General features: G+C 47.7%; 2 protein-coding genes across 11 annotated transcripts; both read left to right on the plus strand.

Annotated features, from left to right (window-relative positions):
* The first annotated feature begins 398 nt into the window (after window positions 1–398).
* Window positions 399–1826, plus strand: LOC108161017. The gene has a single exon (XM_017295329.2). The coding sequence runs from the start codon at window positions 399–401 to the stop codon at window positions 1824–1826; it is 1428 nt and encodes a 475-aa protein (XP_017150818.1).
* Window positions 1827–3751: 1925 nt separating this feature from the next.
* On the plus strand, window positions 3752–25562 carry LOC108158778 (protein enabled). Of its 10 annotated transcripts, XM_017291452.2 has the most exons (11): window positions 3752–3851; window positions 4334–4516; window positions 14439–14644; window positions 20519–20840; window positions 20884–21137; window positions 21287–21575; window positions 21775–22512; window positions 22610–22768; window positions 22828–23040; window positions 23109–23226; window positions 23292–25562. In XM_017291452.2, exons 3-11 carry the CDS (start codon window positions 14640–14642, stop codon window positions 23318–23320), a joined length of 2127 nt encoding a protein of 708 aa, XP_017146941.1. In that variant the 5' UTR covers window positions 3752–3851; window positions 4334–4516; window positions 14439–14639; the 3' UTR covers window positions 23321–25562. The 10 variants fall into 10 exon arrangements, with proteins under 10 accessions (XP_017146941.1, XP_017146939.1, XP_017146940.1 ...); XM_017291450.2 differs by lacking the exon at window positions 14439–14644; XM_017291451.1 differs by lacking the exons at window positions 3752–3851; window positions 14439–14644 and adding an exon at window positions 3858–4050.
* The last annotated feature ends 1576 nt before the right edge of the window (window positions 25563–27138 follow it).

Raw genomic sequence — 27138 nt, forward strand, 5'->3', positions numbered from 1 at the left:
GACAGCTGATCGTTGTGGTGGCAGCGATAGCGATATCGATGGTATTATTGATTATAAAATTACAATTAACATCGATGCTGTTATCGATTGCGGCTTGTTACTATCGATTGGATACAAGTGTGCGCGCCAGCGAAAAATTGTTTGAAATGAATGAATGAAAATTCATTTCAAACAATTTTTCGAGAGATCGAAAATGAAAAACCTGCGAATATAGGATATAGATATTCTTGAATCTACTTTTAAAAATTAAACTAAATACAAATATATAAATATACATACCTCTTATACTATTTGTGACACAAGGCGCGCAGCTTGAAGTTGATCAGCTCTACTTTGTTCAAGTTGTCATTAGAATTTGATTAAATTCTGAAATCCGAAGAGATGCGGTGCGTACAAACATGGTAACGCGGAGTCGGGGCCACATCAACGTCAGAGTTCCACTAATGGTAATGGTAATGATTGTGGCAAATCTGCGACAAGTGTCTGCCAGTTACGGACGCAATGTTGAAAATGGAGCTTCGGGGATATGGCAAAAACGACGGCCAGATCAAGACGAATGGCTTGATCCTTCGTCATTGGATTTAAAAAAACCAGTAGTGGACCCCGAGCTCTTGTTCCAACAGCAAGAAGAATTCGATCAATTCGGTGATGCAAAAGTACTGGACAAGGGATACATCTGGGGCCTCAAGCCGAACCCAGCCCAACAGCTGCAGAAGGAACAGAAAAAGAACAAGCTGAAAGACTGGCTAAACCGTTTCCACGAAAATGAAGTGTTAGATGGAGCACGAGGGAACCAGGAAATCGGCGACTTGATTACGGGGCCGGTGATGAAGGATTTCAATGAGAAGAAGGACGAGAGCTCGCAGCAGCTCGAGCAGCGTCACCGCCAAATGGAGGCTTTCAAGAATGCTGCTGCCGATTTAGCTTTTGACCGAATGATAAATATCCAGAAAGAACAGGGCAAGGGCGCTAAGACTGTGTTCCTCCCCCTATATCCCTCTGCAAAACCTTCATTGGTAAAAATTGCTCCTGCAAAACCCTTAAATAGAAAAATCAATTTACCGTCTAAAGCCAAGTGCCAGAAGCCACTGCCATCTTCCCCAGTAACGTCTCGACCAAGCAACTGTCCGGCAACGACTTTTCGGCCACCCACAACCCGCCACACCAAGATGTCCTCTCCCAAACCGTTGGCGCCGCCGTCCAGGCCGAAGTGCAAGCACAGGAAGGGCAAGAAGAAGCCAAAGAAGCTTAGTACTTCCTCAGCAAAGAGCATCGAGAAAAGGATCCTGGCCTTGAAGCAGCATGCCCTTTCCATCCTCAAGAACTTGAACTACCTGGAAATGGAGGTGCTCAGCCAATCGCCAGACATCTGCCCTCGTCACCAGTCCCAGCGGAAAGGCAAAGGCCCCATTCCGAAGAAGAAAACAAAGACCGGCGAGCGACTGGACAGACCTACCCAGCCGTCCTTGACCCAGTCGAAGCTGCATCGTGGCTTCTTCTTTGGCATTCGACCGGCGAGCACCAAGGAGAGATTGGCAGACTTGGCTGCCTCTCGTGAGGAGGAGCTCAGACTGCAGGAAAAGGTGTGGCGTGAGCACCTCCAGCATCTGATGGCCAGAAAGCGGCCCTTCCCAAAGGCAAAGCGGTTCGAGGCAGCCCCAGCAGCAGCCGCTAGCATGCCAGTAGCATCTGACAAAAAGGTCGCCGTTCGAAATTATGAGCTTAATAGCAACAACCGCAGTCCTGCCAGAAGGAAAAAGAAGAAGAGAAAGAAGAAGAGAAAGATGGTAGCTCTACTGGCGGATGATAACCCAATGCGAAGTTGAAGTAGCTTTAATTGCATTTTGTTAGTTAATTATTATATATTTCTCAATATTTTATTTTAAATTGGCGCCTTTTTTTCTTGGAAAAGGGTCACGCTATGAATACTGCGACTAGTATTTTCACAAGGTTAGTGCTGGGTAAGGTTCGTTTTTTTCAGCGGTGTATGTATAGTATATATTGAAAATAATGGGGTATATTTCGGTAGGGTATATTTAATCGAAAAGACCGCGCTCACACCGCACAATTCTGGGCCGCAAACCAGGGTGACTTTTTCTAGTATTTTTAATACTTTTTGCTATTGTTTGAGGTCAAAATTGCACCGACGGTATATTTACGGTATATCGGTATATAATGGTATATTTTGTCGATTTCATCAATATATTAATTTAATTTTCAACGTTATATAGAAATCCAATAAAAGCAAGTATTTCGAATAGGCCAATCATGTATAGAATTGATTCATCAATCGTACAAAATTGAGTGGGCATGGCTAAATGTTCTATATAGATAGTATTATTCAACGGAACAAAGAATTGGTCGTTTTTTGAATCGAATTTGAGTTCGCCGCAGTACGCTTTAGCAGCAATGAGTCCCATTCCATACACACTGTTATGGCAACATTTACTTGAAAACCGTTTTTTGGTCAAAATAAAATACTTACAAGCTATTTAAAGAAGCAATCTTGTAGAAAATGCATTTATAGGCAATACCCGATTCGCATCAGTTTCGCTTTAGCAACAATGAGTCCCATTCCATACACAAATGTTGCTAATTTACCAGCAACATTGCAACTGTTTTTTTGTTGAACTATTTTGCTTAAACCTTGTTTAGTCAAAATACAATAAAAGCAAGGACTAAAAACTGGCCAGTTAATAAGAAAATTGATTCATTAATCGTATAAAATTATGTGGGCATAGATAAAGGCCCGGTTGACAACATTTAAATCCTTGTCGCTCACATTCAAAAAAGTTCAATTTGGCGCGCACCACTCGGTATATTTTTCAAATGAGACCGTATATGAGGGTCATACTGTAGAAACAGGTTTTCGCCGCGCTCCCATGTGGTGTTTTTTAGTGCTAAATGGTATTTTTGTCGTTTATTAATTTCATTTTCAATGTTATATAAAAATCCAATAAATGCAAGTATTTCGAATAGACCAATCATGTATAGAATTGATTCATCAATCGTACAAAATTGAGTGGGCATGGCTAAATGTTCTATATAGATAGTATTATTCAACGGAACAAAGAATTGGTCGTTTTTTGAATCGAATTTGAGTTCGCCGCAGTTCGCCGCAGTTTCGCTTTAGCAACAATGAGTCTCGTTCCATACACAAATGTTGCTAATTTACCAGCAACATTGCAACTGTTTTCTTGTTGAACTATTTTGCTTAAACCTTGTTTAGTCAAAATACAATAAAAGCAAGGACTAAAAACTGGCCAGTTAAGTAGAAAATTGATTCATTAATCGTATAAAATTATGTGGGCATAGATAAAGGCCCGGTTGACAACATTTAAATCCTTGTCGCTCACATTCAAAAAAGTTCAATTTGGCGCGCACCACTTGGTATATTTTTCAAATGAGACCGTATATGAGGGTCATACTGTAGAAACTGGTTTTCGCCGCGCTCCCATGTGGTGTTTTTTAGTGCTAAATGGTATTTTTGTCAGCTATTAGTTTCATTTTCAATGTTATATAAAAATCCAATAAATGCAAGTATTTCGAATAGGCCAATCACGTATAGAATTGATTCATCAATCGTACAAAATTGAGTGGGCATGGCTAAATGTTCTATATAGATAGTAATATTCGACGGAATATCAAAAACGAGGAATATGTAAAATAGAACTTTAATTTGTCAGTATATTTACGGTATATTTTTCAAATGAGACAGTATATTTTGGTATATTTCTGAGGGTATATTTGATCGAAAAGCCCGCGGTCACACCGCACAATTCTTCGCAAACAACAATACGTCGATTTTTTTCCGAATTAAAAATTGAAAAGGCCGCAACAATTGAATAGCTGTGAGTGTGGAGTGTGAGGAAAGATAACATAATGTGGATGCGTTTTCAGTGAATATTAGAGTTAGATTTTAGTGCTAAACTCCGAGGCGTTGTTCCACCAAAACATCCTTCTCTCGCAAAAAGGCGCATACAACCAACGACAGTGGTGTATTAGTGTATGAGTGTTTTGTGTGTGGTGTTGGTGCCGCTCTCCAGCAGAGTTAGTATTATTAACCTGAATTAAAACTCTTCGTGCTGAAAAGATCTAAATATACCCAAAACGAAACTCCCTTTCGCTTCCTGCCAAGCGTTCGGGTAAAAGAGAGGGCAGAAAAAAATTTCGTGTCTCTACTCCTTGAAAAGGAGTTTGCTATTGCTGTCGGTGTTTGTGTGTTTGTTTCCGTGCGTGCGCGCGTGTTTGTGTGTGTGTGTGCTGGGAGTTGGAAACCAAAGAAACGTAATTTAATTAAAATTAAAATTAAACATTTTCTTAATTACCGCAGAGAGTGTAAGAATCAAGTTTCCCTCTGCCAAGCAGAGACGCATTTCTCTTTCTTGTGGGTGGAGAGCGAGCGAGCCAGCGAGTTATAGAGTGAGAGGGTGAGACGAAGAGGCCGAGCAGACGCCGCCACGCACCAATACCAACGCATTTTCGCTGTGGAAACGGAATTAACCAAAATGCTGTGGTAAGTTTTCTTTTTGCAACATTTATTTATAACTCTGCAGTTCTGTTCCTGCTCTCCTCTTCTCTCCTCTCCTATCAACCAATCCAATCGAAAACTCCACTCTACTTTCTGCGCATGTTTTGTTTTACTATTTTTTCCCTTCCTCTTTGCGCCTATGACTTCCGCTTTTTGCTCCGGCGGCGACAGCGGTGGCGGCGGCTGCTGCTGCTGCTTCTGCTGGTTCATCTTCCCTGGCCGTGCCCTGCTCCCTTTTCTGCTTCTTCCTCTCCTCTTCTGCTTCTTCTTTCCATACAAACACGCCCTTTTTTGCGCACCTCGCATGCGTCCGTGTGTGTGTGTGTGTGGATAGAGTGCAGTTTCTAGCCGAATAATTTATGCTTTTTCTTATGCTTAGAGTTTTGCAAATTAGTGAAATGTTTGCTCTTCGTTTCGGTTCCCTCTGCTGGCAGCTTGGCTTCGAACAGCTGTCGCTCTGCTGCCTGCCGCAAAACCTGTTTCCCTGCACATTTTGTTTGTGGGGGGCGACGGCAGAGGAGGCTGTGCTTTAATTGTTACTCTCATGTTACTCTTCCTTCTAGCCTGCTCTCTCTTCCTTTTTCGGTGTTGTTATTCTTCCCCTGCTTGTTGTGTCTAGCTTTACAGAGCATCTGCATTCACTCTTGCGTCTGATGGCTGCTGGTTCTTCCCCTTCTTCCTTAATTCTGCCACAAAAACAAACAAAAACCTGCCAATTGAGTTAAGAGAGCGGCAGCAACAGAGAGCGAGAGAGAGTGTAAGTGTGGGTGTGTGCCAGTGGGTGGGACGGGGGGGAAGAGAGCGAAAGATGCGCAGCATGTGCGGGTGGGGCAGCCTCATTTTCTTCCTCTTTTATGTTTGTTTGAACTTTAATTTATGCCCAGGCCTCAGACCCCAGACCCAGCTTCAGCTCCAAACTGCGGCTTCCTTTTGCCGCTGCCATAGCCACAGCCACAGCCACAGCCGATGGTGCATTGACATTTAAATGTTGCAACAGCAACGATTCCAGCCAAGGCCTGAGCCCATGAAATGGCAGGCAATTTCCATGACTCATTTCTTGTTTTATTTTTTGTTCGCTTTTTGCTGCCAAATGAAGCGGGCCAAAGACCCGCCACTGATACACACACAAACACACACAGACACAATCGTGGATATATAGGGCCAAAACAAAAACCCGTTCAGAAATAGACGAAAAATCCCAGTTACAATTGAAACGGACAATGGCCCGAACGATGGACGCTACTAGATGTGCATTCGCCATGGCTCTTCCTCGCGTACCCTACTATGGCTACCTACTTGCCCTCCATCCATCTTCTGGTCGGCAGCATACGTCTGGCGTTTCCGCGGGCCAAACCAGAAGCACAGAATCTGCCACATGGTTGCATGCAACGAGCATTTCGTAATTGTTCCATTAGAACAGGGGAAAACAGAGAGAGAGAGAGAACAGACCGAAAGAGAGCCAGCCGGCGAATGTCGGTAGCCATTTCTTGGGTGTGACGACACAGTTATTTGAACACCGTTAGCCCAGTTCCAGTTCTAGTTCCAGCTGCAGCTCCCCCCTGCCATCACCATCAGCCTCTCCCTCTCGCTCCCACCAACAGCTGCAATTGGGGACGTCTCAAGATAAGATAAAACCCAAACCAAAGCAAAGCAAAACCAAAACCAAAACCAAAAACACACATGTCCCTCTCCCACCACCACCTTCTCCCCCTTCAGTCGCTGTATGATTCGCTTTCGTTAATAGCAAACACACAAATTTGTTGCTCCATTTCCATTCCATTCCATTTTATCAGCATAGCATACGGATATGTGTGCCAGAGAGGGAGAGAGAGAGAGAGACAGTAGATAGGACACCCTACGCCCTGCCTGCCCCCCTCGCTTTTGTTGTTTACATTACGCTTTTGGCAGTTTTACGATGACTACATTTCGTAGGAGGTGATGGGGTACGCAGGAATCGGTGTTTTATTCAGAAATTCCAGGTATTTCTCGTTGATGCACCACACAAAAACTACGCGGGGAAAAAAGAGTCGAAAATCTGAATCATAAACCTGCTCCGTCACTCCGTCTGTGACTAACGTGAGCGGAGTGTCGCAGCAGACAGCTTTGGCGCGTTGTAGCTGCAGAAACAAAAGCGTAAGGGAAAGAGAGACAGAGACAGAGAGCGAGCGAGAGTGAGAAAGAAGGATGGAGAGGCGGATGGTCTTGTCAATGCATTGAACTCTGAACTCGAGATGCTGGCCCGAGAGTCGAGAGTGGAGGGTCGCCACCCACCCACATGGATGTGGATGCCACACACACACAAAATCCAATTAACATTTCCGCATTGTGGCTGGCTATCCACTTCCTCCCACGTTGGCAGTCCAGCAACAACAAAAACAAGTCAAATCCCAGCCTAATCCCAGTCCCAATCCATTCCAATTCCAATTCCGATTCCAACAGCTTTGTTCCCTCCGATTTCAGTGTGATATATGGTGATGCGGGACCATCATGAGGTGGGGAGAGGGAAGGAGAATCTTGAGACATCATGCACTCTCTGTCGCTCCGTTACCGCTAGCTTCCTTCCTACTTGAGAGAGCGAGGAAATGGCTCCCCTGCTGATGGCACACTTCTGCGGCCTAATGGTTCCATTACTGGTCCCCAACTGCAGCCACTGCAACTGCAACAACAACAACAGCATTCAGCATTGCCATTTTTCGATAAACAATTCTATTAAATATTTGTGGTATGTGCGTCGTCCACTGCATAATTCATGATTGGATCGGATCGGCAATCGGATGTGAGTGTGGAACGTGTTTGGGTTTACTCATTAGACGCCAGCACAGAGCCCCCCTTCCTTCTCCACCCATCCACACAATCTCCTTCCCCCTTCCCCGACTAATTAATATCTTTTCTTTCACTTCTCCGCTTGTTGATTCAATAATTTGTTATTGTTTATATTTCTGTTTGGACTCTTCCTCTCCGCCTCTGCTGGGTTCTTCCTCAATTGAGGAAATGATTTGATTTGATTCTATTCGGACTGAAAATTGGCGAAAAGTGAGTCACAAAGAGCGTGTGCCGTGTGCGGGCGCGGGTTGGTGGGGGGGGGGAATAGATAAGACGATTCACCTTATCGCAGATGGAATTTTATCATATCGTGTCAAGCGGCAATTAACCAACATAACAGTTCATGGAGACCGGCAGAGGGAGGATGGATCTACCCTGTAATAGTTGGGACTGCTCTGGGCATCGTCTGCTGCTCTCAGAAATCGCAACGAGGAAAGGCCGCCACCGACTCAGATTAAACAAAAACATTCAATGGTTCTTTGTGTGTGTGTTTGTGATAATACATACACACATAACATACATATATACAGCATAAATTGTAGATACAACTGAAACGCAAAGAACTGCATAGATAAGCAGAACTGGCGGCGGCAGAAATGAAATTTCGCTTAAGTGGGCAACATTTGAGGCGTTTCGGTGGCATTGTCTTGACGCCCCTCCACAACGGGGGAGCAGGGGAGCAGGGGAGTAGGGAAGCAGGGAACCATGTTGAAGAGGAAGCCAGAATGCAGGCCAAGAAATGTGAGAGAAGAGCAGCCCAGAGGATGCCTTTGCCTGCAGCTGCTCGATGCTCTCTTTCAAGCTTCGGACTCTCCAGCGGGGGGCTCCACTGTACTCGTTGGCCATGGGCAGCGCGTCATACTCAACCACGGTCTCCCCAAGTTGTTGGCCTGGTAATTGCTCTGGCGTTTAACCATTTTTTACGGCCTAGATATGCTCTGCCACAAACAAACACAGAAAACCGAAACAGAAACGTTGAAAACACGGACCTAGCCCCCACCATCACCCCTGCGCCGCCTCATCCTCCCACCTCGCCTGCTTTTACGAGTGGTGTGTGCTTCTTACCACTTCACGGTCTAACGCTTGGCTTGGCTTGGTCTCATACCCGTCCCGCCGCCTGCCGCTCTGTCCTCGAACCGCCGGCAGATGCAGTGCCTCAGATATCCGGAGCCATACAATTCCCCAGAGTTGAAGATTAATTAAAACGAAATTATGATGTTTGCAGCTAATTTGGGATTATCCTAAGAGAAGAGAGTCTTCGGAGAGTACGGGAAAGCTCTGCCGCCCTGCCATTTTCCCGTAAGTCATATATTTGGCCAAAACCATAAACAAATGGGTATTGTAGTATTTTTAGCCTCTATTCTGGGAACGAATAAAACATTGAAAACCAGAAGTTCTGGCTGCTCTTTTTTGGGCTTTCCAGGCAAATTGCGATGTGAAAATTGATCGTGAAAATGTGCAGAGTGGATGAACGTTGGATCGTCGGATCGTCGGATCGTAGTGCGCAGCAATCAAAATTCGTGGAAGGGTTGTTGGGACATGTGGCAAGATCCGACTCCGATTCGGTGCAGCATTGACACCGAAACCCCCCGAAGCGGGTCTCGCCCTATCGTCCGGGGACCTCGCTGCGAAGGCATTCCCCCCTTGACCGAGATTAGGCCCACACTTGGCCCTGGGGATGGAGTGCGATCAACGCGATCCGACTGGCAGCTACCCTGGAGATACGAAATCCGTATCCGAATTGCGACAGCCAGCCGAAGTTCCCGTCAAAGCTGATAGCAAAGTCAATCCAGCGACCCTCTCGTTCTCTCTCTCTCTTTCCAGCCTTCGCACTTTGCCCAATGGAATTGCAAGCACTTGAAGTGCTTCCGGTCTGTGGGGTGGGGAGGGGAGGGGAGCGAGGGGGGGTTCGCCGGTCTGAAGTTTCCAGCACCAGAAACAGAAACAACAAAATGGAATGGAATTTCTTTTTGTTTTCAGCTAAAAGCTTCCACAAAACTTACTTTTTGTTTCTTCCTTCAGTTTCAAGCTTCGTTTTCCTGGAAACGGAACGATAGAGAGGGAGAGAGAGAGCGGGAGCGAGATGTGAGGTCCCCACAGGTGGCGCTCCCTCTCTCTATCTTCCCTTTTTCTCTCCTGCACTGCCTCCAAGGTGTATTACGTGGCAGGTGAGTGGCCCTCGCTCTCTGTCCGGCTGCTCTCCTGCACTGGCCCTACCTTCTGGTGGAATGTGCCTTGCATTGGACCTGTACTTTTTGTAACTTGAACTCTTTTTGTGCCCCCCATCCCGCTCTCCTCTCTCCCCCTCCCTTCTATTGTTATTTCTCGCTCAATTGCTGTGACTTGCAACTGCATTTCTCCCCCTCTCTTTCGGCCTCCCCTCCCTTTAGATTATATTATGATTATGATATTTTTATGACGCTCCTCACTTGAACTTTGTGTCGCCCGCCGCATCGGATTGTGGCGGATGGAAGGCTGGAGGGAGGGGCCGTTGCATTGTCACAGGGTTCCCCGCTGTCTGCCCCCCGGTCCCCTGGTCCAGCAGTGTAATAATTTAATAGAGCTCTTCGCCTTTTGTAGTGAGAAATGTTTCACATTCTGTTCTGCTGGTTCTGTCTGGTCTGGTCTGGTCTGGCACTATTTTTTATCAGTCTGTAGAGGAATCTACAATACAAATACAACAACAAATACAATGCCATTCTCCGCCACTCCGCACTGACAATTGAAACATTATTCAATAATTATCGGAGTTTCTGCCACTCCGAAAAGCCAAGAAACACGAAAGATACGATACGATGGAGGAGCAGAAAAGAAACAAAGATTTGCCGCGCTCCATTAAATGTACGCGCTGTCGGTCGCTGATGCGAGACAACAGCAACAACAGCAACAACAATAATCTGAAAATAATGTTTTCCAAATATGTAGACAACACTTGGCCGCCCCTCGCACCCATCTCCACCTCCACTGCCCCAAAAATTGTCCGCCACGAATCAGAGCGGAGATTATCGACTCGAGAGACGATCGGTTGCCTAGGGTTAATTGCAATGGCGGGGTCTGCTGCCCAGCCACGCCCACAATCGAAAGTCAGTGACCCACAAAATGTTGAAAGAGCCAAAGAGCTTTGGCAAATTAAAATCTTGTAGATACATTTACTAATTTGCAGCTAAAGGCAAAGGCAAAGGCAAAGACAGAGAAGCCAAAACCATGAGAAGATCATCATCATCATGGCTTGCCGCTTGGTCAGCTCTGTTCTCCGATATGCCTGGGAGTTTCATTCGCCTCGCAGTGGCATTCAGGTCAACGGGAACAGCTTCCCATCTATGCCACACATCTGCACATCCATCCACCCAACCATTCAGTCGTTCAGTCGTTCAGTCGTTCATCCCATCCGATCGATTATCGCATCTTCTCTTGCCAAATCGATCAATTAGATCTTTTTCCAGTCGCAGTCGGGAGACTTCTGACGCGCCGCGGAGTACTTGTTCGACCCAAATACGCAGCCAAATTGAGGCACATTTCGACGGGGGCCAACACGTGCACCCGTCCGAGTACCAGTTCCAAACGAGCCCCAAAACCAGTTACCAGCACCTCCATTGGGCCTCGCCTGGGGGGGGGGGGGGAGCAGGGGAGGCACACAACAGAAATTACCGCACAAAGCGAGTGGCAAGAAGACAAATGGAAAGGGAGCCGGACTTAATGAGGATTTGTTTGGACTTTTATGAGGTGCAACTGAGGCTGGCTGTAGGTGGAGCTGTGGCAGGAGTTTCGGCTGGGACTGACTTGACTCACCGGAAAGGCCCTTCGCCATCCCGTGACTAGGACAAAGCGGTTGTTTTTTCCCCTGACAAATCGTTGGTATCACGCGAATGAGGGGAGTGGTGTGGAGGCGGGGGGATGGACGGGTCGGGGGCTGAGTCAGCTCCTAACCCCCGACTGTCTGACATCATCGCGAGACCAGGGAAATTCCAGGGAAAGCCTTGCGTACCGCAAGGAATCCCGCAGTACGGATACCATGGTCGTCCCATGGTGTGGCCTGTCGCCACCCTTGCGGCGAATTCGCTGGTGCCCTTCGGTCGAAATTTGAACTTGCATTTTGTCAATCCATTTTTGCACCCCAGTAGATCCCTGATCCCGGACAGAGTGTACACACTCGTAGCCTCTTCCCCCACCGCGACTTTGATAGAGAGAGAGAGAGCGAGAGCGAGTCCTTTCCAGCGGGGTAGTTGTCCCAAATCCACCCCTCTGTGCCTTGCCTCTCTCTCGTTGGTCTTTCCGTCCTCCCCTTTTTGGGCGAGTGCGAAATATTTCACTTGTTTTTAATTTTCTCTCTCTGCTGCTCTGCCGGTCTGCTGCTCAGTGTTTTTGTTTTTTCAAGTGTATTTTTTGGGTAATTGGCCAACCCTGTCGCTGCAGGACGAGGAGGAGGAGGAGGAAGCGGTACATGTGCGTCCCTCCCCCCGCCCAGCGGGTGCAGGTCCTTCAATGGCTTTTGCTTGCACAACAGACGGCACACGGAATACCCGAAATTAACTCGCAAAATGTTATCCCATTAACAGGACACCCCCCCCTCCCCCCCCACGCTCGTCCCTCCCAATGGTACGAGCATTTCCCATTTCCAATTAACGAGCAACCCTCGCTGTGCCACTCCATCCCCCTGCCGTTGCTCAAAGCAAGACGTTGCAATGTTGCACCAAGACTACTTCCGGCTCCAAAAAAAATAGTTGAGCAAGTGCGTGCCACCAGCGAAGGTTCTATGGAACTATGACGCAAGCAGAGTGGGGGTGAGGGGCAGGGGGCAGGGAGTGGGGCAAACTAGGTCAACATTCTTAGGAGAAAAGCAGAAGCTGAAGCTGCTACTGCCGCGGGGCGTGGCCGCTGGGTGGGCTGCAAAGGAGGCTGCTTCGAGGCTCACCTAGATCTTCTCTAGAGAGCTCTGACCTGATTCCCGCCCTCTTCCCCTCTTACCCACTTCTCCCATTTGGCCACCACATTTGTCATGTAAATTTGCTACCTTTTGGCTCCATCCCCCCCACTCCCCTCTGTTCTTCCATTCTGTGGTCTTCTATTATGGAACCATCTTTTGTCACTGTCCCGAAAGAAAGAAAAAGTAAAAAGCCCCCCCTCCCCCTTCAGTCCCCAGTTCCCGAGGGTGGTGGAACTGGGGATTCTCGTTCTGGTTCTATTCCACAGTTTGATTGTTCCGCGTCTCGGGGTCACCGGGCTTTCGGCTTTCGATTCGCTAATGATTAATTCAGAGTCGAAGCTTTCACTGCCGGCCAGCACGGCGATGGTTAATTGATGATCCATCCTGCTGGCGGCTGGCAGTATTTTTCAAGGTTCCAATCCATCGATTTATCGATGGAGCCAGAGGCAGAGCCAGAGCCAGAACCAAAGGGGATTGAAGTTTATTAGATTCTCAGAGAGTTGGTTGACCTCCATCGACCTCTCTCTCTCCCTCGCTTTCGTCCACAGAAATTGGTTTGTTCATTACGCAAAATGCCTCATCAAAAATGTATCTACAGCTGCGCCGAAAAAAATAGCACCAGGGGACTAATGTTTCTATATTGACGGGTTTAGCTTAAACAATGGTTCTAATGAACGTTGTTAAGACTAATATGTAAACTTTAAGGTATAATTTATCGTATCCCAGAGCACTGGTATGATTTGCAAGCTCCAAATGAAAATATTTGAAAAGAGAAGAATTTTATCAGAAATTTGGGCACCAACAAAAATAGCACCAATTTACAAAGAAATCAAAAAAACTATAAAATACAAGGAAACTTTCCAAATTTTTTTGTTAAATATGTTACTTTAGTTGTATTTAAAGGTTGGCGTTTTGTTGTAAAGCCTTTGGCAGCAACAACAGCAGCTCAACATATTGGCACTAAAGCTCACCTAATTTTCGCATCTTTTCATTGGGATATTGATCCACGAACCATGCAGGATACCCCAAAGATCTTTATTGCTCTTTGGTTCCGCACTAGCAACATATTTTTTAACTTGACCCAAAATATTAGCAATGGGGTTCAAGTCTGGAGACTCTGAACAGGCCAATCCATTGCACTAAGAGAATTGTGCTCGAACCACTTTCGAGCTCTCTTTCTAGATCGTTTTGGGTCATTTTCCTGCTGGAAGACACACAAAACAACTCTATTTCGTATTCTGCATAAAGAATAAAGAATGACTGTTTCTTTGATATTGACAACAAGTCCCTTTTACACCAAAAAATAAATTTTGGCTTTAGTCGGACCACAGGATGTTTATCCATTTTCTTTGGCCCAACTTCAGTGCTATTTTGCATACCAAAATTTTGTTGCCCTATGCCTTCCCGTGAGAAGTGGAATTTTCCTCGGACTACGAGTACCCATTTTACGTTCTTGTAAACAAGATCTAACTTTCCTGGTACTTGCCGATTTTTTAAGATCCTTGCTTTATTGGAAACATATTTCAAAGCATTTCTAATCATTTCTTTTGAACAACCGACAATTTGTCAAACCTTAGCATAGTTCCTGCCTTCTGAAATGAAATTTTTGATCCCTTGGCTTTTTCCTTCACTTTAGTGCTACTTAAATTTTGTAACTTTCTTGTCACAATCACCTAAAGTCACCGATTTTTAATTCAGTCAATAACTTAAAATATCAAGACGCTCAGAAAAGTAGAAGCTCTTACATAAAACAGTTGCTGGTGCTATTTTTGTTGGTGCTCCATTTCGCTCCTCTTTCGCAAAATTGCCTAAAGTTATAAGAACCGTGAGTGTGTGTGTGTGTGTGTGTGTGTGTGTGTGTGTGTGTGTGTGTGTGTGTGTGTGTGTGTGTGTGTGTGTGTGTGCGATGTGTGGCCAAAACCATCCAAACAGAAAAAACCAGCAAAAAAAAGTGTGTGGGCTTCTCTGCTCCTTCGATGTCCTCTCTAGCGGAAATTGGCAAACATTTTGCAGACTGTGTGTGTGTGTGTGTGCGTGTGTGTGTGTGAATAAACTATCTGCTGGATAGTCACACGTGCCTGCTGTTGATTTATGAGACGATACTCGACTGTGCCAGACTGCCACTGTATCCTCTCCGACACTTGCTCCTCTCTTCCGCAGATCTCAGTGTTCCAGAGCAGAAGGCAGCCGCACGAGGAACCGACACTCCAGCCCAGCCCAGCCCAGCCCAGCCAGAGGAACGGTACAGAGCCAAGTGGAACGTGATCTGGGATCCCCCACCTTTAGATATAGAGAGAGAGAGAGAGAGAGAGAAGCAACTACTAGAACGATAGCCGCAGCCACAGAAGAAACCAAATTGAAATGACGTAAGTTTACATTCCCCGACTTTGGCAATCAATAGATACTTTTTCTACCCCCCCGCCATCCATCCCACTCCCCATTCATTTAGAGATTCATTCACGTCAATCGCCCGTGAAGGACATTTCAATTATGAATCCCATTCAAATTGAGTTCAATTCACAGATTCCTCCTCCTCTGACGTCTCCTCCTCCTCCGTCTCCACCACTTTCCCACCTTGACGGGTCTTGGCACCATCTTTCACGGAATTTATGGGTCAACTTTCAACCTTTTTGTGGCTCATTTGCCCCAGAATTTATGCGAAAGCCCGCACCCAGGGGAGCGGGATGGACAGTGGACGACGGCGACTCCTTCCTTCCTTCCTTCCGTCCGTCCGTCCGTCCGTTTTTTTTTATATTTTATTAATCCCCATAATTTGTTTGTTTGGTCTAAAGCGGGGTGCGGCTTCCCATTTGGGGAGCTCTCTCATCCGATCCGATGTCTGTTTGCTTAGTCAGGGCTAAAACAGTGCCCCCCCCCCAGACCACCCCATCCACTCCTCCCCCCACTGGTGGTAACTGAATTGTGAATAAGCAAAAACGCAGCCAGCTTATTTTTTTTTGGGCGTGTCATCATTTTGATGTCTCCAAGGAAATCCGGCCCTCGCTTTAAACTTAATTTCAGCGTTTCAGCAGCGTCCAGGGGCTGGCTTCCTCGTATTCCGTGGTCCGTCGGCCGTCTGCCGTCGGTCTGTTCTATCGTATTTCGCGGCTCATAATGTGCATGCGGTGCCCGGTGCCCAGTGCCAGTGCCAGTTCCAGTTCCAATTGCGCCGCTCGATGGGTAACATTTGTCCCACGGACCACGGATCGGAGCTGCTCGGTGAGGGACCATCAAGGTACTCGTCCAAACGGATAGGGGGCTGTGGCAAGTGCTTTGTTCCAGCTTGGAGAGAGATTCCCTCTCTAATTGCTGGAAATCATTAATTGGAGGCTCTTATCGAGTGCATTAATCGATTCGAATCGATTCGGTTTTGAGTGCGGCAAAGAACTTCTTCTGGGAGTCTAAGGGGGAATCAAAAACAGAACCCAAATAGATTGTCGGGGTATGTTATTTGTGTGTTGGACAGACTCAGAGATTAGCTGCAGCTTTAAGCTTGAGAGTGCCAGAGTGCCATGATTCCAGAGTCGATTCCAATTAGCTGACTGCACCACAGCACCACTCATTCATTCATCCACCCATCACCTGTGTGTGAGTGTGGCGAAAGGGTGACCCAAATCGCAATCTCTTGTCGTCGGAGGGATTATTATGATGGAGCTGCCAGCGGCAGCAGGAATCGCTCCTTCGTGCAGTGATATTGGATATTGATTCCGTTCCGTTACCCCCTTCTGGCTGTTTGCCTGGAGTAAACTGTTTCCATCTCCTGGCTGACTCCGCGCCCTGCCCCGCCCTGCCCCTCCGCCCCTGCAACCTACTTTCTGTGCGGTGATTGCTCACATGTGGGGCCTTTTGTTTGCTTTGTCGCTTGTCTGCCCGCGGGTCTAACCCCCGCCCTCCCAGACACACAACCAATGGAAATGGTATTACCAAAATATCAGACAAGAGAAAAAACAAAAATATTTAGTTGCCAAATCATTTAAGCCGCGGCACACGCTTAGGCCTAGACCCTAGACCCTAGACCGAAGGCGGAGCGGGTCTGAGGGGCTACCATTCTGACAAAGCCATTAAAGCAATACGATAATCGGCTGCCTCAAATCGGGGCAACAACAACAATGTTAATTGGAAATTACATTCAAGAACTGAGACGAGAAGTTGAGGGGCAAAAAGCCGAAAGCCTCAACGCTGGAGCTCTGAATCTCTGAAACTCTGAAACAGATCTGAAGCTCAAGACCTCTCCAGACCGGAGCACACAGTCGCGGGATTTACAATTTTATATGAATTTTTCATAGCATGCCACAAGCTGTGCACCGCCTCTACCCCTCCACCCCTCTGCCCCCCTACCCGTCTCTGCGCTTTCCGCCGCCAAAGAACAGTTGAGAGAGAGGCAGAGGCAGAGGGAGGAAGGAATAAAAAATACTTGTAATAGTCACTCGAGGGGGAAATATAAATTATTGAGCTCGTTTCTTAAGTAATTATCGCACTGGCGGACAAACGAATGAAACCACCAACTGACTAACTGAACGAATGACCAAGTGACGAACAGATTGACGGTCATGAGAAGTTGTCGCTGTCTAAACAAAAGATTGCCCGCCAGCTTTGCTCTGGGACGCTTTTCGTATACCCTTTCGAAGAGACTATGGAACTATTCGTAGCCTGATCTGGTATAAACCCAAGGATAAACCTCAAAGATAGTCTTTCTATCTCTCGAATGTGCTTGTACTACGCCTCTAGATCTGTTTGGGAGATCTTCTGGGATAATACTTGCCTTGCCAGAGACTGCCTCTGGTATGAAGCCCGTGAGGCATGTTGCAGCCTCTGTTGACTAAGCGATCTGCTCCACTACCTGGCCATCTCTCTGGGTCTCGCTCATCACTCATCCGCCATCATCTCATCATTTCTCATTATTTTATTGACTTTGAAGAGTAATTATTTGCCTTTTAGACGGATTCAAAGTGCTCAAACAGAGCGACTATTATCCACTCGCTCTCCAACCATCCAACCATCCATCCATCCTCTCTCTTCTGCTCGCATACTCTCGCTCCCGCTCTCGCTCTCTTGCTCTCTCTGTTGGCCATTGGCTGGGCGGGAGAGTGAGCGTGAGACCCGTCGTCGGGGCCAGAGAGTTGTCTTGGCCTCCGACTGGTGCGAGTCGAATGCCAGAGCCGTTTAGTTTAGTTTCGTTTCGTTTCGAGCCGCAGTCTCAATCTCAATCTCAATCGCGGTTTCAGTTGGATCGGACGTGGCACGAGAGCAGAGACACCGACCGCAGACACCAACAGATCCAAGATCCGAGTGGGAAGAGGCAGAGCCAGAGGCAGAGGCAGTGGCAGTGGCAGCGGAGCCTAGACAAACATAAATTGGATATATCTGAGATCTTTGATAGCTGATCGTTGATCGTCGGTCGTCGGTCGTCGCTTTCCGAGTGTTTTTTTGTGTCTGTGTGTGTGTGTGTGGGATCGTGGGATCCCAGCTGTGTGCGTGTCTGCCGCCTCTGCAAATATTGGCCAACAGTTAATGGCCATGAAGAAACTCTATGCCAAGACCTCGTTCAGCAGCAAGAAACCCAATGCCGTGGTGGCCTCCTCGGGCCCCATCCTGGCCTACCACCAGTCCTCCGGCCCCGCCGGCGGCATGTGCGAGTTCCAGGCCCCGAAGGGTGTCCCCGTGCCGGCACCCGGGGCTGCCACACAGCCCGCCGGGGAGTTGATTCGTCGCAGCCAGAGCCTGCACCGCGTCAAGGGCCTGTCCGAGTACTACAGCATCGAGGAGCTGCAGGAGCTGGATCTGCTCGACTACCGCCACCCCATGTACCACCACTACCAGCAGCAGCAGCAGGAGCTGCTCCTGCGCCAGCGGTCGGCCTACCACGAGCACGAGCAGCTCGTCCTGCAGCTGCCGAAGGCCGACCGGGGCGCGGCACCCATCTACGAAGCGCCCCACCAACAACACCAGCGATCCGTCCAGGATCAGTCGTTGTATGTACAGCCACCATCAGCCACATCTGCCCCAGTTGCAGCACACACGACAGCCACTCCATCCACATCCACATCCACATCCACATCAGCATCAACCTCCCATTCCAGTGCTTCGTCCTCCTCCTCGTCTTCGGTTATATTTTCCACTCTACGCAAATGCGTTTCCCCCTCCAATCCAACGACCTCTAACCCGCCGGCTGCATCTACCTTCTGCCCCACTTCTTCCACGAGTGGCGCCACTTCATCCGCCTCCGCCTCCTCCTCCACTTCCACTTCCACTTCCTGCTACTACCCTTCTAAGGCTGAGCCATCGAGACTTGGCTGTTCCATGTCGTTCTCAATTAGAACAATCCCATCATCATCATCAACACAGCAGCAGCAACAGCAGCAGCAGCAACATCCACATAAACAGCATCTCTACAGCAACATACATCATTACCTGCAACAACAGCAGCAACACAACAGCAACAACAACATGCAACACAACATAATACAGAAACAACAACAGAATCAGCAACAAATCCTCCCTCAGCGTCGCCATAATTCGGTCAAAGATAAATCCATTGGGGGCATGACAACAATTTTTGCGTATGTTTTGAGTCCCCCCCACAACACTTTCCCCACTGCCCCTCCTACCCCCTCTTTGGCCCTTTCGCCAACGTCCTTGGGGGGGGGGGGGGGGGGGGGGGCTTGGGTGTTGCAGGGGTGGGGTGGGGTCTCTCCGGCACGTAGCAGCATAGCTTGGCATATGGCAATGGATGAAAGAATTCGTCATCTCAGCTTCGTTCTTCATTTCAGCGAGAAATCAAAGAATTCGCTTTTACTGCTACACGTAGACGTCGCCCTGCCCCCCTCACCCACCCCCCCCCCACTGGCCCCCACTTAATCATAATCATAATTATAATTTAACGCCAATTAAGTTGGAAACCACTTTCGTGTGTGCTGCACCACAGAAGCACACAACACAACGAATCTGCATGCAGCTTAACGCACGACTAACTAAAGTGCCCCGCCGTGCCCAATTTCACCTGCCTCCCATTATAGCCCGCCCCCTGCACCACCCCAAAGAGAGCAGCAGTTCAGTGCTCAGTGCTCAGTGCTCAGCAGCGCCTTCCCCGATCTCCAGAGCTACAGAGCTGCCACATGCTCATTTGTTTGCCAATTTTCGTTTTCTAGGATTACTCACCTATGGCCAAGGAGGGGGGAGGGGTGCGGGTGTCAGGGGAAACACAGGCTTCACTTCACTTTCGTTCGAAGCAAATCGAAGTCACAGAGCACAGAGCCCCCTCTGGCCACCCCGCGAGTAGTTATATAAGGAGATCTACGGCACAGCTGTGGCCGGAGCTCGGGTTCGCACAGAGATTTCTGCCTGCCGTCTGTCTGCCCCGTCCGCGGAGCTCCATATAAGTGCAAAACTACTCGCGGCTTTTGGCTTGGACCAGGTCTCGCGAGTCGCCGAGCTAGAGTCTGGCTAAGGCGAGAATTCTGCAGACTCGACTCGTTTTGTGGTCGGTTTCTGTTGCTGCTTTTGCTGCTGCTGTCATTATCTCTTTCCCCCACTAACACACAACTCGGAGCAGTGCAAGACAGCAAAAAAACAGGCAGAACCGAGTCGCGGGGCAAGTCAACAACTCGTCATCGCCTTTGCATTTTTCCAATGAAGGCGTTCGTTCGTTTGTTCATTTGCTGTTTGCCTGCCTGCCACATGTTTGCTCAAGTACCCGATCCAAACCGATCCCCTTTCCGCTTTAATTGTCAACTGAAGAGAAGAGGGAAAAATGCTAAAGGTTGAGCATCATCAGAGCAGCAGCATATTAGAACTTTCATTAGAATCATTTAATCGTTCCGTGAGACTCGAGAGACGGAAGACTGGAGACTGTAGACTGTAGACTGGCTGCATGACAGGTGTGTGAGCAATTCCCTTCGCCGCAAGGCAAAGAAATGCATTGCACTTCCTGTGTTCTCCAGTTCTCCAGCTCTCCAGGTGTGGGGAGGGACTGGTGGTATAGATACATAGATCAAAGCACTCTCGGGACGTGGAGTCGTGTGAAAAGTGTGTGGATCGGAGCAAAGCGGATCCACAGAAGAAGAAGAAGAAGAAGAAGCTCTAATGACATTCCGTTTCTTGGAACAGACTCTGGGAAATCCATTTAGTAATTGTTATTGATCTCTTCCTTTGAACTCATTATATCATCATTCTCTTCTCTCTTCTCTCCACTCTACACCACTCCACTGTCTAATCCTCTGTTCTGTCTCTTGTGATTCCAGTGAGCAGAGCATTATCGGGGCACGCGCCTCTGTGATGGTCTACGACGACAACCAGAAGAAGTGGGTGCCCTCGGGGAGCTCGTCGGGACTGAGCAAGGTGCAGATCTACCACCACCAGCAGAACAACACGTTCCGGGTGGTGGGACGGAAGCTGCACGACCTCGAGGTGGTGATCAACTGCTCGATCCTGAAGGGGCTGAAGTACAACCAGGCCACGGCCACGTTCCACCAGTGGCGCGACTCTAAGTTCGTCTACGGCCTGAACTTCTCCAGCCAGAACGATGCGGAGAACTTCGCCCGGGCCATGATGCACGCGCTGGAGGTAAGTGCCGCTTGCTCGGGCCGCTTCCCCACCCCATCTATAGACCGTCTCTCAATCGCTGCAGGTGCTCAGCGGCCGGGTGGCCAACAACCCGGGCGGACAGCCGACCAATGGTAACGGGTACGAGGAGGACATGGGCTACCGCACCATGACCAGCGAGGATGCGGCCATTCTCCGGCAGAACAACGGCATTGCCGGCCACATCACGCCCTCGGCCCAGACGCCCACTTCGCAGACCAACCAGAACAACATACCCCAGAGTCCGCCGACGCCCCAGGGCCACCATCGCACCAGCAGGTGGGTACCGCTACCATCTCTCATCCACCGCCTCAGGGATCGATTCCCCATTCGATCGCGCACTCATTAATCCATGCTCTCACTCTCTCATCCTCCCGCTCATGCCTCATCCTTGCATGCGATCCTCCGCTGAAATTTGCTCACTAAAGGAATTCCCTTAGCGCACCGCCGGCCCCCCAGCCGCAGCAACAGCAGCAGCAGATGGCCCCGCCCGGACCACATTACAGACCGCCCGCCGGCAACGGACCCACGCCCAACGGCCTACCGCCGCAGGTGAACCCACAAATCCCCCCGGCCCCGGGCCAGGCCCTGCAGCAGCCGCAGCAGCCCCAACAACAGCCACAGCAGCCGTACCAGCAGCAGCAGCAGCAACCCGTCTACGCCGCCCAGCAGCAGCAGCAGCAGATGGTCCAGGCGGGCTATCCGGGTCCCTCTCAGGTACGTCCAGAACATACATACATATGTCCAGATCCTGGCAGATCCCAGATTCAGATTCCTCATTTCGCTGCCACGTGTTTGTCTTTCTGTTTCATTTCATCCGCAAATTGGCTTGATCCACCCCTCTTGATCCACCCGAACCGTCCGCACCACCTGAACCCACCACCAATGCTCCAATGCTCCAATGAAACACCATCAGTACCAGCAGCCGCACTACGTGCTCTCCAATTCTAATCCCAATCTCAATATGCATCAATACCCGACACAGCCCCCACAGCAGTCTCTGCCGCAGCAGCAGCAGCAGCAGCAGCCCCAGCCGCCGCATCAGAACGGGGGCGGACCCATTTACGTGGTCTCGCAGCCCGGCCACGGACACGGCCACATCCCGAGCTCGGCCAGCGCCAACAGCGTCGTGTACGCCAGCCAGCAACAGATGGTCCAGCAGCAGCAGCAGCAGCAGCAGCCGCCACAGGCGCCGGCCATGCCCGCTCCCGGCTACGGTCCGCCCCAGGCACACCCACAGCCGCCGCCGCAGCAGCAGCAGCAGCAGGCGGAGAATCCGTATGGCCAGGTGCCGATGCCGCCGCCAATGAATCCGTCACAAGGCCAGATCCCTCTGAACCGCATGAGCAGCCAGGGCGGGGGCCAGCCCGCTGCTCCAGCCCCGCCCCCGCCGCCGCCCACCTTCGGCGGAGCTCCGCCAGCGCCGCCACAGATGTTCAACGGAGCCCCGCCTCCGCCACAGCCGCCGGCTCCACCGGCGCCGCCAGCCATGGGTGGACCGCCAGCTCCGGGTGGTCCCGGGGGTCCTGGCGCCCCTCCTCCACCGCCTCCGCCCCCGGGAATGGGCGGAGCGCCCAAAAAAGATGACCCCCAAGCAGATCTCATGGGCTCACTGGCCGTCCAACTGCAACAGTTCAAGCTCAAGAAGAACAAGGTGAGTGGGGGACCCATCCTCCGGCATTGGAAGATCCTAGTAAATTATATAATCGCTTATGCCTTATCCCTTATCCCTTATCCGTTCTCCGTCACAGTCCACGACCTCCGCTCCGGAGAACAGTGGCAGCAGCACCTCGAGTGGAGGCAGCGGAAACTATGGCACAATCGGACGCAGCTCCAATGGCATGGCCTCCATGATGGACGAGATGGCCAAGACGCTGGCGCGTCGTCGTGCCCAGGCCGAGAAGAAAGAGGTGAGTGCACTGAAGTGGGCGTTTCCATTTAGCTAATTCCTTGTTCTTTCCGTTTTTAGCCCGATCCTGAGCCCGAGGTGAAGCAGCGTCCGTGGGAGAAGTCCAACACGCTGCCCCACAAGCTGGGCGGCGGTGCCGGAAACGGCTCTGGGACGAACGGGCCCAACGGCAGCTCTGGCGGAGCTGGCAGCAACACAACGAACAGCGGCGGGGAATCGCCGCGACCCATGCGAAAGCGCTTCGGCAGTGCCAGCGAGGAGACCATTCTGAAGGTGAGAGATCTCTTGGAGTTTTCCCTTGAATTCGGCACAAGAGGCTAATTCTTTCTGTTGTCTGACAGGTGAACGGCGATGGCCTGTCCCTGGCACTGTCCAACGGAGACTTGGAGACACTGAAGGCTGAGATAGTGCGCGAGATGCGCCTGGAGATCCAGAAGGTCAAGACCGAGATCATAGATGGTGGGTGGATTAATTCCTTCTCTGATCTGCCGATGGTTTCTAATAAAACTTGTGTGTTCTTGCAGCTATCAAATCGGAGTTCAATCGCAGATAGATCAACACATTATCAAGATATGCGTGGGCCCCGCACTCCCGAAGGTCCAAGTCGGAGGAGCAGCAGCAGTAGGAGCAAGCTTGAATGCACTCGGTGACCGAAGGAGTGGGGAGCGATGGCATGGGCATAAATACGTACACAGAAAAGATACATACGAGTAAATATGTATAAAGCATATGCTCTAGGTTATATGTAGGGTTACATAAACACAAAACACAAACACAAAACACACACACAAACGCAGAATAGGCGTATGAGGTGGAACTTTAGTCAAAGTAATTATATTTTTAGTGGGAACTGCTTACCGACTTTTAAGTTACGTCTACGTATACTTCTATCTATTCGGCGACCCTCAGTATGTAATTAACTCTACAATTGTACATTATTTTGCATAAGTCTAAACCAATTTTAGTGTGAGAACCAGAATTCTTTCGTTTATCCTCTCCTCTCCCAATCCCTCGCTCCCACCAAGCGGATTTCTTTTAGTTTGTTCTCTGTCAACAGTCCCCCCTACCCTCCCTACCAAATTTTTTTTGAACCACTTTTGTAATACATACCATTTTGATGTATCTCTCTGGATCGGTGCACGAATACACAGACACAATCAAACACACGAACACCCCATATGCATACGTACATATAAAAGAACACCCTTTCATATATACATAACTTTATATAGTACCTATATATGGGCATGGCATACTCATTAACCAAACCTAAAAGAAATTAAGTATTACGATTGGAGGCGAGGCGAGGCGAAACAAAACTATTCCACAAATGTCATCCATCAACGCTCTCTCTCTCTCTATCTGTCGATCTCTCATACTCCCCCAGTCGTCTGGTCTGTGGAGGAGCAACGAGAGAAAGGTCACTTCACTGCATTTCCCCCCGGACAACAAAACCGAAACCAATTTCCTAAGCACACGATCTCATACGAACTCAATTTAAGCAACATCGGAACAAGAACCAGCAAGTCTTCAGCAAAAACAGAAACAGAAACCGAAACATCAACAGTTCAAAGCGGAATTGAGTGCGGTGTTCAGGACTCTGACTCTCGAGCAACTTAGCGTTAGATATACAAGTAAACATGCATTACCCCTGCGATCTAAGCGATCTATACAGCGAAATTAGAAAGCTAAATAAACAATTGACTGCTGCGTATTATACATACATAAATATATATATACATACTGATATATAAATATAAAAGAAAGCCACTAAATATTGTACACTCCTCCTCCACTAAATATTGTACACTCCTCCCCAGATTCGGCGGTGGGCGAGCGCCTTCCCGTCCGATCTTGAACATATGAGTACCGATTTCAACTTCCATATACATACGACTAAGACTAAATAGTGAAATTATTGAATGAACGCAGATAACGAGGATGCGCGGAGGGTCTGGCCTGGCACTAGGGCAGAGGAGGAGGATGCGGAGTAGGAGCAGCAGAAGAGTTTAGTTCTTAAGGCATACAAAAGTGAAATTGTTTATTAAGTGGACAAGAAATTTATTTATACTGCGGATCGGATCGGATCCGATTGGATCGATCGGTGTAGTTGTGTATAATTCGAATGCATATAAATACGTTTAGTTTTCTGTAATTTAACGATCATTTGATGTAGTACATATATATTGACTGTACTGTGCAAGGTGGCGTCGATATGCAGACGTACGTACGAGTACGAGTATGAGTATATAGATTATATGGAATACCTAGTTATATGGCGGCCAGACGCGTCAGTCGGAGGCGTATGTAAATGTTATGATTTTTGTATTTTTATATATGATCTTTGCTGCAGCGTTGCGGCAACAATGGCAGGCAACAATTTAATATTAAAAACACACACGTAAACTATTTTAAACAAGAGAGAAGGAGATCGAGCAGATCGAGGATACCCGTGCGCGGAGCGAGCGCATACTTTTTATGTATTAAATTAAATATATATATTATACACTTATATACAACAACAAGAATATTCAATATACATACGTGGCGAGGCATATGCAGATGCAGGAAGAGACATTGAGCAAACATTGACTTGAGATCAAAATATATATAAAGTAAATCAGCAACGGATTCATTTAGAACTGTAAGAGCGGCATAAGTTATAGCGGCGGAGGAGTCGAGTCGTGGCGAGGCGAGGCGAGGCAAAAGGAATAGAGGCGCAAACATTATATGCATATTCAACAAAAAGAGCGTACAGTGAAATAAACAACCAACGTTTGTATGTGAAAACCAAATGAAAGTGTGTTTTTATTACTAGTTTCTTTACGGTACACAGCGTTTTTGACCATCTTTGCCGAAAACTTTTCGTCTATGCCCATCTCTACCGTAGACTACACGGTATGTTGGAGGAATTACTTTTTACTCATTAAAAATTTACTTAATTAACTTAACTTGTAGCAGGTGCAAGCCCTGTGGCACATGGCAGCTGTTCCGAGAATCGACAGCTCCCACATTTATAATTACAAGTCCCCAATGCCACCAATAAACACATTCCTGCTTGCGTCCACAAAACTTGCATTCATAGAGAATTTGAATTTTTAATGGAAGTAGTTTGTAAGAAAATGTACGGAGCACTAATAGATGCAATGCAAGTCTAATGGCGTCTTCATGGGTATGCTCCTGGGTGTGGCTGGGGCGACAAGGAACAGCAACAATGACCCTCAAGCGTTTCGTACGAATACAAAAATTTAAATTCTTTCATTTCAACATTGAACCAAGTTCAAATTCTCCCGCGCTGGTTCTGTGATCTAAAAGCTTTCTCTAACAGACCTCTGTTGAGCGAGAGAGGAACTCAAAAGCTTACAGTCCCTTACATTCAGGATGACCGTTTACGGCATTTTTAATACTTTTCGGTATTTTTTTGGGTAAAATTAAACCGAAACCAATCAACCATACATTAAATTAATAAATATAGGAATATTTAAGAAAATATACCATTTGTAAGAACAAAGGGTATAAAAACTTTCATATGTAGGTTTTTTTTATTGTATTCCAATGAACTACACTTAAATCCGCTCTTTCACTTTCAAAAAATGTATATTTGGCGCGCACCACTCGTATCCAGTCGATAATCGATAACAAAACTTGAATCGGGTAAGGACCTCTTTCACCCGGCTCACACAAACATGTTGCTAATTCCATGCACACATACCCTGGGGGAAATGGATGTTATAGAACTGTGAATATGTTTGTCATCCCAGGCAAAAACAATGTATTTTCAATATATTTTAATATTATTCAATATTATTTAATATTATTTTCAATATTTCCACGATATTTTAAAGCTTATTGTCTTCTTGCAGAGACCAAGAATAGGTATCAGGATCGAGATCATTTACTCATCATATACATGAATATGCCTAAAAAATGTTAATTTGAGAAAAGGTCTTTATTAGTTACGTTTTATCTCATATCAATATTTATACTTTCATATAAAAATAACAAAATAGGGTATACAAGGGCCTATACTACGGCTTACACGCAATATAGCGACTCTTTTTTTGTTAAACTTTTTCGTTTAAAAACTATTCAATCTTGTAGAAAATTTATTCATCAATGGGATAAAACTAATGGGGCATTGCTGAGAGATTTAGTTAGTCAGCATTATTCAATGGAATATCAAAATTGAGCAATATGAACGAAATTCCTTTTCCGTTTGTTTTGATTGACCTATTTCGCTACTTGTTTTTTGTTTGACTTATTTCGCTAAAACTTCTTTTTACGCAACATGCAATAAAAGCAAGTATTAAGAATACACCAGTTAAATAGAAAATTGATTAATTAATCGGATAAAACTAGGTGGGCATGACT

Source organism: Drosophila miranda, chromosome 3 (genome assembly GCF_003369915.1).
Source record: "Drosophila miranda strain MSH22 chromosome 3, D.miranda_PacBio2.1, whole genome shotgun sequence".
Taxonomy (NCBI): domain Eukaryota; kingdom Metazoa; phylum Arthropoda; class Insecta; order Diptera; family Drosophilidae; genus Drosophila; species Drosophila miranda.